Here is a 9,995-nt window from a genome sequence, read left to right on the forward strand (position 1 = left end):
AATTACTTTATCATGGGCTATAACATCAATTAAGAGTATCAGTGGCGGGCTGGAGAGATGGCTCAGAGGTTAAGAGCATTGCCTGCTCTTCCAAAGGTCCTGAGTTCAATTCCCAGCAACCACATGGTGGCTCACAACCATCTGTAATGGGGTCTGGTGCCCTCTTCTGGCCTGCAGGCATACACACAGAATATTGTATACATAATAAATAAATAAATAAATAAATAAATAAATAAATAAATAAATAAATAAAAGAGTATCAGTGGCTAGCCGGGCGGTGGTGGCACACGCCTTTAATCCCAGCACTTGGGAGGCAGAGGCAGGCGGATCTCTGTGAGTTCGAGGCCAGCCTGGTCTACAAGAGCTAGTTCCAGGACAGGCTCTAGAAACTACAGGGAAACCCTGTCTCGAAAAAACCAAAAAAAAAAAAAAAAAAAAGAGTATCAGTGGTTATCATTTTTAAGTTTAAGATAGAAAAATAATATTCCTCAAGGGACATTGTCACCTATTATAGATTTATAATGTGTTTGTAATCATGCGAGGGACAGTTATGCCATCAGTTAGGTATAATCCTGACCTGGTAAATTTATAATGCACTTATGATTGTACATTGGCTACTTATCTCATGTTTAGGCATTATTATGACCTGGTTATTCTTTTTTTGGAAATTAATCACAACATAAGGAGCTATGATTGTTTGTCAAATAGACAAAGAGTGGGCTTGTGAGAGCTATTCACGGTTGCCAACTTGACTACATCTGGAATTAACTAAAACCCAAAAATGGAGGGCAGAGTTGTGAGTGATTTTTACTTTAATAGGAAGAACCACTTCTAATCCAGATTTTTGAGGTAGGAAGACAACTCCTTCAATGCAGATCATTTGATCTGAGAGACCCCACCTCTAATCTGGCTATGCCTGCTGGAAGTCTGTGTAAGGACACAGAAGAAGGAAGCTTTTGTTCTTTGTATGTTTACTCTGGCCTTGCTAGCAAGTCTGTTCCTTCACTGGCATTAGAGCCTACTTCTTCTGGATTCCAGCAGATACTAAAGACCAGCTGAGACATCCAGTCTAATGGACTGAGCAACTACTGGATTCCTGGATTTCCATTCACAGCCAGCCATTGCTGGATTAGCTGGACTGCAGACTATAAGTCATTCTAATAAATCATATATATATATGTGTGTGTGTGTGTGTGTGTGTATACATATATATATATATATATATATAGAGAGAGAGAGAGAGAGAGAGAGAGAGAGAGATCTGTTACTCTAGAAAACCCTTACTAATATACCAATATAGTTGGGGGTTGGTTTTTTTTTTTTTTTGAGACAGCTCTAGCTATCCTGGAATTCACTTTGTATTCCAGGCTGGCCTTGAACTCCTAGAGATCCACCTACCTCTGCCTCCTGAGTGCTGGTATTAAAGGTGTGCACCACCATCTCCTGAAAACATAGTGGGTTTATGTGCATTTTATTTATTTATTCACTTGTTTTTGTTTTGTGTGTGTTTTGCCTGCATATATGTCTGTGCACCATAAGCATGCAGTGCCTGCAGAGGCCAGAAGAGGGTATCAGATCCCCTGTAACTAGTGTTACAGATGGTAGCTGCCATGTGGATGCCAGGAAGCAAACCCAAGTCCTCTGGAAGGATTAGCGCTCTTCAGCACTAAGCCATCTCTCCATACCCTTATGCATTTCCTAAGAGCCCCAAGCCATGTAAGCATCAGACCCAGAAGGTCTCATTCTACCTTCATGTGAGGACATATCCTCCATTCCTTGCTCTGTATCCCAGCTGCCACACACCCCAGAGTGACTCCTGTGCCCAAGCCTACATATGGCTTTCAATTTCTATAGAATAAAAATGTCCTTGTTCTGTGTGAGATCTCAGTGCAGCTGGAAGCCAGAAAAGAGTAGAAGTTTGACACATGGCCAACAGAAGACATCCCACTATAGGCCCTACTGTATAGACGCCATCTTCCCTGGAAATATATCAGATAGTTCTGTGAGAAGTGCAGGGCAGTATAAGGAGGCAGTGGCCACTTGGTGCTATGCCACTTGTACCTGTTTCTTGTCTGATTCTCCTTCCTCTACCCTAGGCTATGTGACGTCCATCTTGGGTAGAAGGAGGCCTCTGCCAAGGATCTCTGCACAGGACCAGAAGCTGCGGGCACAAGCAGAGCGACAGGCAGTAAACTTTGTGGTACAAGGTACGAGAGCCCTAGCCTACCACTGCCTGTGGCTCCTTCCCTGAAGGCCCATGTCCCCTGCTCCTTGGGTATTTGGCAGATTGCTCTGTCTGAGGTCTCAAGGCCCTCACCTGTCCTGCCTGAGTGTCAAAGCTGCTGATGTGGCAGGCCATCTTTATGTTTTAGGCATTTTTGGAAGGACATGGTAAGGCATACCTGTAATACCAACCCTTGGAAGGCTGAAGCAGAACAGCCAAAAAATTAAAGCCATCTTGAGCTGCATAGCCAGATCTTTAAAAAATGAAATAAAGAGATGGCTTCCTCAAGACCCTTGGAGGCCATTCTGTTCCCCTCTAAAAGTAAGAACCTGAGACCCCAGGATTCTCACCAACAATAGAGCCTGTTGACAGAGGTTTCTGTCCCACCCAGTCCCTCAGCTGTTCAGTTCCAACGAAACACACAGAGGCTTACATTAATTATAAACTGGTTGGCCTTTTAGCTCAGGCTTCCTATTAATTAGCTCTCACATCTTACATTAACCATAATTCTTGTCTGTGTCAGCCACATGGCTTGGTACCTTTTATCAGTGAGGCTTTCTCATCTTGCTTCCTCTGTGTCTGGGTGGCGACTGCAGACTGAGCCTTTCCTCTTCCCAGAATTCTCCTGTTCTGGTTGCCCCTTCCATACTTCCTGCCTGGTTACTAGCCAATCAGCATTTTATTGAATCAATACAAGTGACAAATCTTTACAGTGTACAAGATCATTGTCCCACAGCAAGAGTTGTGGGTCAGGTTTCCTCAGTAAGGCATCCAAACCACATCCCCACAGCACTGGGAAGGAAGCAGCTCGACTGTGTTAAGGATCCATGGTTTGCTTCCAGTTGCAAAAACTCCTTCATTATCAGCCAGTGAAATGAGCAGTGTCCGTGAGAAATGTCTCTATAACTGCTCAGGCACTGTGTGCCACACCTCAGATCCTAAAATTGAACCCTTGTCTCTACAGGTTCAGCCGCAGACCTCTGTAAGCTAGCTATGATCCACATCTTTGCTGCAGTGGCCACATCCCCAACCCTGACAGCCAGGTCAGTGAAATAGTCATTTTTCCAGGGTCCAACCTTGAACTCCTACCAAAGAGATTTGTTGGATGCCAAAATGGCATTGCTCCTTGTACCCACCACATGTTTTTCCATCCTACCCTAAGGACCCCAAGCTCCTCCCACACCAGGGTGCCCTTATCACTGCCTAAGTGGGTCAGCCCTTCTAGTCCTGGGAGAAAATCTCCTACAGGAAGATGACAGCTTCCCTAGATCCCAAAATATGAAATGGGTCACATGGGCCCCTGTACTGCATCCCCCAAGAGGGCTGTGGAGACATGGGAACCTGCTTGCCTTTGGGCATTCCTTACCAAACTTACAGTTTTCTCTTGGCCTGTAATATAATTCATGCTCAAGGCATGAGTTTTTCTTTATCAGCAACCTCTCATATTTCTTTAGAAAACTTTTATTCCTTCAAACATTTCCCCTGCCCATTTTTACCTTTTACCTGTGTTCTTGGGTGATTTTCACACCTCTGAACAGAAACATGCTCTGTGGATTGGTGTCATACAGAGCCAAGAGGCTCAATTCCACGCCCTATCGTCTCCTGCTTTTTACAGCCATGTTCCAGGTACTTTCTTATTGAAAAGGAATAGGTTGGGAAGCTGCAAGCCTTCTGGGAAGGATACCAGAGGAAGGTGCAGAGACTGTAGCTGAGTCCTGCCCCAGGCATGCCCGAGGGTTGGGAGCAGACTGTGCAAAGCTGGGCCAAACTGGTTTCTCCTGTCACCTCTCTCTGTCTTCTGCCCAGTACTCACAATGATTTCTTCCCAGTTCCTGTAACTGATGGAATCTGTACATGTGCCCACTCCCACTGTTCCTGAGATAACCTTTTGCTTCATGCGGGCTGTGCACAGCCTGTGTCGGCCCGTCCTGGTGGCTGCTGAAAGCACACTGCACTCTGCATCTGCCACAAGGCTAACAAGTTGCTTCTCTGTTGCTGTTTTTCGAATTGGTGAAAGATGTTGGCATATTAAAGCTTAGGGTCTCCTTGGTTGCGATGTCTTTCCAAAAGATAAGAACAAAAAATCTGACTTGGGGATACAGAGAAAAGGAAGCTGAGGCAACAAGCAGCATGCACCTTGTCCAAATTCAGGAGAAGATGAGCTAGGGCTGGGTGTACTCCCAGAACTACTGTCTCCTATCTTGTGCCACCACACAAATGCACTTCTAAGAGGAACCCACAAAGAATTCAGCATGGCTAGGGTGCTCCATAAGAGGGAACTTCCTGGCAGGCTATTGGCAAAGGGATGAGGTTAGGCCCTTCTGGGAAGTTCTCTCAAAGGGCCAGGATTTGTCTGCCTGTGTCAGGCCAGCCAGATGCAAATACAGCAGTTCTGTGTCCTCTGTGGAGCAGATGGCAGCCAGTGGAGGCGAGGTCCCCGGGAGTCTGGGTGCTCTAAGCCCGCATTCATCTGCTTCTCCTGCTTGTTCTTGTGCCCCAGCTTCCAGAGAGAAGTGTGATGTCTCTGTGGCTGTGATGGTGATGTGTGAGTGACTAACAGTCACACCTATTAGGTCCTGCCACACTGGCAGCTCAGACTGCATGGTGTGATTTCAAGAAGTGTGAAGGCACTTCTGCTAAATCTGGAAAGAGTTGCAAGTGCCTCTTGTGAGGTTTCTGTCCATTTGAAAAGTAAACCCCTTGGAAGCCAAGGCCTGCCAGACACCCTGGTACTAGTTTAAGAAAACATGCCAGTGCTACAGCTTAGTGCCTGCCATGTCCTACCACAGTCTGGCTTCTGGACGGGAGTGCTGATGCCCTAGCCAGGAGCACTATATGAAACACAAGGAAATGCCTCTGTGAATATCCCTGATGGTCTGGACCCAGCATAGTATGTCCACTACCTGTACAGACTTTAGAATGTGCATTTGTTGGCCTCTAGTAACAGTGGCCTGGCTACAGTAACCTGAGCTCAAAAGGTGTGTCATTTTCCTGCCAAGTCCTGTGCATGCCAAGGCACAGAGGTTGCTGAATTTGTTTTAGAAGTTCAGGCCCTTTCCCTTTTGTGCCATGATTGAGGGAGCTGCTCTGACCATCTCAACACCTTCCAGGCAAGAGAAGGTCGTAATGGTCAAGGCAACCCTTTGCAAACCCTTCCTGAGAGTTGGAAAACAGATGACATCTGGGTCACTCATCTTAGAGGAGATGATGGTGTGTATGCTGGGAACATAGCCCCTTCTCTTCCTGCCCAGTAACAAAGGGTGTTAGAGAAGAAGACTGATGGGCAGTTCACCGTAGAACTCTGCTGTCAAGAACCATCATGGCTACTCTAGTCAGGCATTTGAAGGCTGCTTCTTCCTTCCAGCCAGGGTTCACCATCAGATCCATTACCGCTGCTGGGGTTAAGTGGGGAGGGTTAACACAACTTCCCTGTGAAGCCTCAGCTTCCAGTGTCACAGGGGAACCCAGGGCAAACAGCAGTGGGGGCATATAGCATGTGATTATTGCACTACAGAGTTCCATCCATGAGACAGAGCAAGGGCCACAGATGATAGCGCACATAGGACCTCTCTATGCCCTTGACCCTTCCCAGGGGACTGTAGGTGCTTGTGACCATCCTTATCCCCCGTGCTACACACTTCATCCCTGGCAGTGCAGGAGCAGCTACCCTGTGCACTCACAAAGGTGCTGGTACCAGGTCTGGAAACTACATATCCATAAGGATTTTGAAGTGACATCTCCCTGGGGAGCCTGGCCACCAGGATCCCACCCTCCAAGGAGCCTGTAGGTTTGCGACAAACTGTCCCATGTGCTGACAGATCTATGGGTTGAGAACTCAGATGTCCCCAGTCTCATTCTGTGCACATGTGTGCTGTTCCCCCACTCACCTGGCCGAATCTGTTTGATCTGCCCAACACACTTACCCAACAGAGCACTGCTTCCTAGACTCCTCTTCCTACTGATGCCAGAAGGGGCTCGGGGGCCACACAGGACTGCTAAAGAAACCAAGTTCACCTGGAACTCTGGTTTACTGCCCCCAAAGAATATGTTCAGTCCTGTATGGGCCATCCAAAATATCCCATAGCTGATGTGATTTTGTACCTTTGAATGTTTGCATTCTTCAAGTTCTGTTAAATATTTATATGACTTTAAAAGCAAATTTTAAAACATATTGCCCATTGCTTCCTCTAAGCTAAAGGGTGTACTCCCACCATGTTCTCGATTCAGCCTCCCTCCTCACAGCAGGAACCGCTCTCCTGCCCCATCCACGCTCTTCATCACATCCACAACCAGTGGAGGCTAGGGCACATGAAGAGCTCGCTCTGCTCCTAGGAAGCTTTTCCTCCAGCCTTCCAGTCTCCCATGCCTGTGAAATGCTCAGCCTGCTCGGAGGCTGGACAGCTTTCCAGAAGCTATTTATCCCTCTCTCCTGGCCCCTTCTGCCCACTCCCTGGAGCTGCCCTTCTGATGGTGAGCAACCCCAGGCCACAGTGCCAGGATGGCCATACCTATTCCACACTCTTTCATAAACCAGATGCCAAACAACCTACCAGGAACTGTGAATGCTAACCTGAGGTCCCGTGTGGAAGCACCCACACCCACAAATGTCCTCCTTCCTCTCCAGGTTAGTTGCCCAGATTCATGACGAGCTGCTGTTCGAAGTAGAAGACACTCAGGTCCCTGAGTTTGCAGGTGCGTCCAGGGAAGCATGGGGGCGGTGTTACCCACAGTCAGGAAATTTGCCATCTCTTTGAAGCTCCTCCCCTCTGTCCCTCAAGGCCTCTCCCAGCTGGCAGCTAGTTCGGTGACCCTAGTACAGGGAGATACATGTCTAGTGCTCCAGAACAGCCATGAAGCTTCTATGCAGACATCCATGGCTGAGCCTCCGTTCAGGGCAGTCTGTAGAGATGATGATACAAGCTCACGAGATAGATCATACAGTCAGGGCCACAAAGCTACCTTCAGAGGCATGACGAGGACATCTCATACCTTTGCCAGAAGCATCAGGAATTGTGGTCTTCCATGCACAGACTATTGTGACTGGCACCTTCTCCTAGCCCTAGTACCAAAGCCAGAACTAGCGGAAGGGGCACAGTATCTACCACCTCAGCTGGCCTGCCTCTGCTGGGAAGAGCTGGGGTGGAAGGACGCAGCCAGCTCAGTCAGTACGGTGGCCGGAAGGGTGGGCTGAGGGTCCTCTAAGCTGAATCCTGAGCTGTGGATGTAGACACTGGGTGTTGTACCGGCTATGAGGTTACATGAGAGAATCAAAGGCCCTGACCAATTGGTTTGAGTGGCTTGTAGATTCAAGAAATAACCAGGTGACTTAGATCAGGCAGGACTGAGCCTGAAGGTTCCTCAGTCCTCAACTCGTGGGGCCTGGAAGCCAGAAGGCTGGCCAGCCCTGGACCCACACAGTTGTAAGCAGCTGTTTTCCTATTCTAGCTCTTGTCAGAAGGATCATGGAGTCCTTACAGCAGGTACAGGCCCTGAAACTGCAGCTGCAGGTGAGGAGACACATATCTGCCCGGCATTACAGCTGGAGTCACCCAGGGTGGGCAAGAGGGTCCCACTCTCCAGAGGGAAGGAGGGCAAGGAATAAGGCGAGCCCCAGCCTTGCGCACTGGGGCTGCTGCCCTCCAAGCCTCCACTTGTCCTCCGATGAGGAGCCCTTTCCCTGCTGGATAACTTGTTTGGTCCCTGGTAAGAAGCCACCACCATGGGTGTCTGTAGCTGCTCCTACCGGCCTCTGGCTCAACCCCGTCCCTGAGGCTCACCTGCACTGAGGATGTGGGCACTAGGCCCCACATACCCCAAGCACACAAGTGGGCATCCCACTCTACACCTGTCTGAACACTGCCTGGAAGCAGCTCTGGGTTCTTGCCAGGAAAAGATCACGGGATGTTCCAGCATAGGCTCCCCAGAACAGTGTGGACAACTGAGCAGGAAGTAACAAGGTGGGTGACCCAGGTGGTACCAGAAACACAGCTTGCCCTGTGGGCACTTCAGAACCAACCAGAGCCACAGAAACTGCTGACTATTTTCCAGAGCAGCGCTGGCTCTACTCTCAGGCTGAGGCTTCCCTGAGAAAGCCTGGGACCTGCTAGGCACTTGCTGCACACCAGGCAGTGCCTCTCCGCACAGGTGGCTACTGTGCAGGGCTAAGGAGCCACACATGTGTTTACCCGCTTGGCAGGGATCCTGCCCCCTGAGGTTGTCCACACAGCCTATGCTGTTGTAGGTACTAGGGAAGGAGCTGGAGCCCAGGAAACTAAAATTAGCTGCCATCAGGGGGCCCTCATGAGGCAGAAAATGACAGGAAGTAACTGGGAGCCAGCCCTTCTTCAGACATGGTGACTTTGTCTAGTTCCTTGGGGGAAAAGCCCACTCAAGTAAGGAGTAAGGGTCTTCTGTCCCCTAGCATCTCTCCAAGATACAGGCCTGACTGGGTGAGCACATACTGCACTAAGACGTTCCTGCCTGAGGCCTGGTGGGTAGGGAATTCCACCATGGCAGGTGCATGTGATGTGAGCGCGCAGAGGGCAAAGATGAGTATACGTGCGTCCGTGTGTACGGCCTGTTATGTGGCTGCTCTCTCTGGAAGGATGTGTCCCTGTGCACTGCTACCTCTTCAATCTGAGTGAGAGCCTGGGAGGTGGCTGAGTTTCTGTTTGTCACCCCACAGGTGCCCCTAAAGGTGAATTTGAGTGTTGGCCGCTCATGGGGACACTTGGCCCCACTATAGGAGACCCTGGACTCCACCTGAGCCACAGCAAATCTCCTTGCAACAGCCCAGCTACCAATGAGGTCCCTCTTCAGTACCTACCCCAGTCAAGTACATTTTTTCATCTTAAGTTTGTCTGTAGCCCTGGGCAACAGAGGGAGGAGAGGTGGTTTCTACCGGCCACCCTGCAGCCCTACCCCAGGCCATCAGCTTGCACTCTGTGGGGCTAGACAGACACAGACCACACTGACCTGTGGAACAACTGGGTCACTGCCTGAAGTAAATGCCTAATGAGACGCTCCCTTCTCCTTGTCTGAGGGGATTCTTCTTGTGGGGACACACACAGGTACAGCATATGCTCTGCCCAGCAAGAGGCTGACTGGGGAGTGTCTCAACCCAATCTGACCCTTGATGAGTGTCCTCTCAGGCCCCGTTCTTCCCTGTGACGAACATAAGTCAGCATGGAGCATGTCCAGTAAGGAAGCCAACAGAGGGCACCGGTGAGGGCACCACTGGGTAAAAGATAAAAGGCCCAGTTCCATGGCAGGCAGCACACTGGCTGTTTCACTTAAGATGTCTAGAGATGGGCTTTGACATGTCACCCAAGTCCAGGAAAAGATCACCAACCCCCTCCTGCTGGCTGAGAAGGGCAGCCCTGACCATGCCATGGTTTCATTCCTCCTGGCTTCTGAGTAGGAAAGAAGGGAGGTGGGAAGGAAATCCAGAAAACTATCCAGGAGCTGGGCAGAGTGTCTGAGTGGTGGAAACTTCCCCCATCTTCCGAGGGTCCCCTCCTGACAAGGCTGGCTGATAGCCTGCACTGGGGTGGACGGGAAATGTCTTCATGTCTACCCCTCGTTCTGGCCAACAGATACCTTCTTAGATCCAAGTCTCAAATCAACCCTAAAATGCTTATGGGTAGACAGGCAGACAAGCAGCAGGAGCCGCAGCCTGTGGTGGAGCCACCCAGCAGGAGGTTGCCAGCACCATCGGGGGTTGCCTTTCAGGAGAAGAGTGAAGCTCTTCATGGATCATAAACCCAGAAGT

General features: G+C 49.6%; 1 protein-coding gene across 3 annotated transcripts in view; it reads left to right on the forward strand.

The window, feature by feature from the left end:
* The window catches only part of Poln (DNA polymerase nu), a 131,481-nt gene extending 122,512 nt beyond the window's left edge, over window positions 1–8,969 (forward strand). For all 3 annotated transcript variants that reach the window (XM_038329194.2, XM_038329196.2, XM_038329195.2), the window contains 5 exons: window positions 2,097–2,207; window positions 3,189–3,267; window positions 6,849–6,916; window positions 7,670–7,731; window positions 8,910–8,969. In XM_038329194.2, coding sequence (XP_038185122.1) covers window positions 2,097–2,207; window positions 3,189–3,267; window positions 6,849–6,916; window positions 7,670–7,731; window positions 8,910–8,969 — 380 coding nt within the window. The remainder of the gene's footprint in view (window positions 1–2,096; window positions 2,208–3,188; window positions 3,268–6,848; window positions 6,917–7,669; window positions 7,732–8,909) is intronic.
* The last annotated feature ends 1,026 nt before the right edge of the window (window positions 8,970–9,995 follow it).

The sequence above is a fragment of the Arvicola amphibius genome, chromosome 1 (genome assembly GCF_903992535.2).
Source record: "Arvicola amphibius chromosome 1, mArvAmp1.2, whole genome shotgun sequence".
In the NCBI taxonomy this organism is placed as follows: domain Eukaryota; kingdom Metazoa; phylum Chordata; class Mammalia; order Rodentia; family Cricetidae; genus Arvicola; species Arvicola amphibius.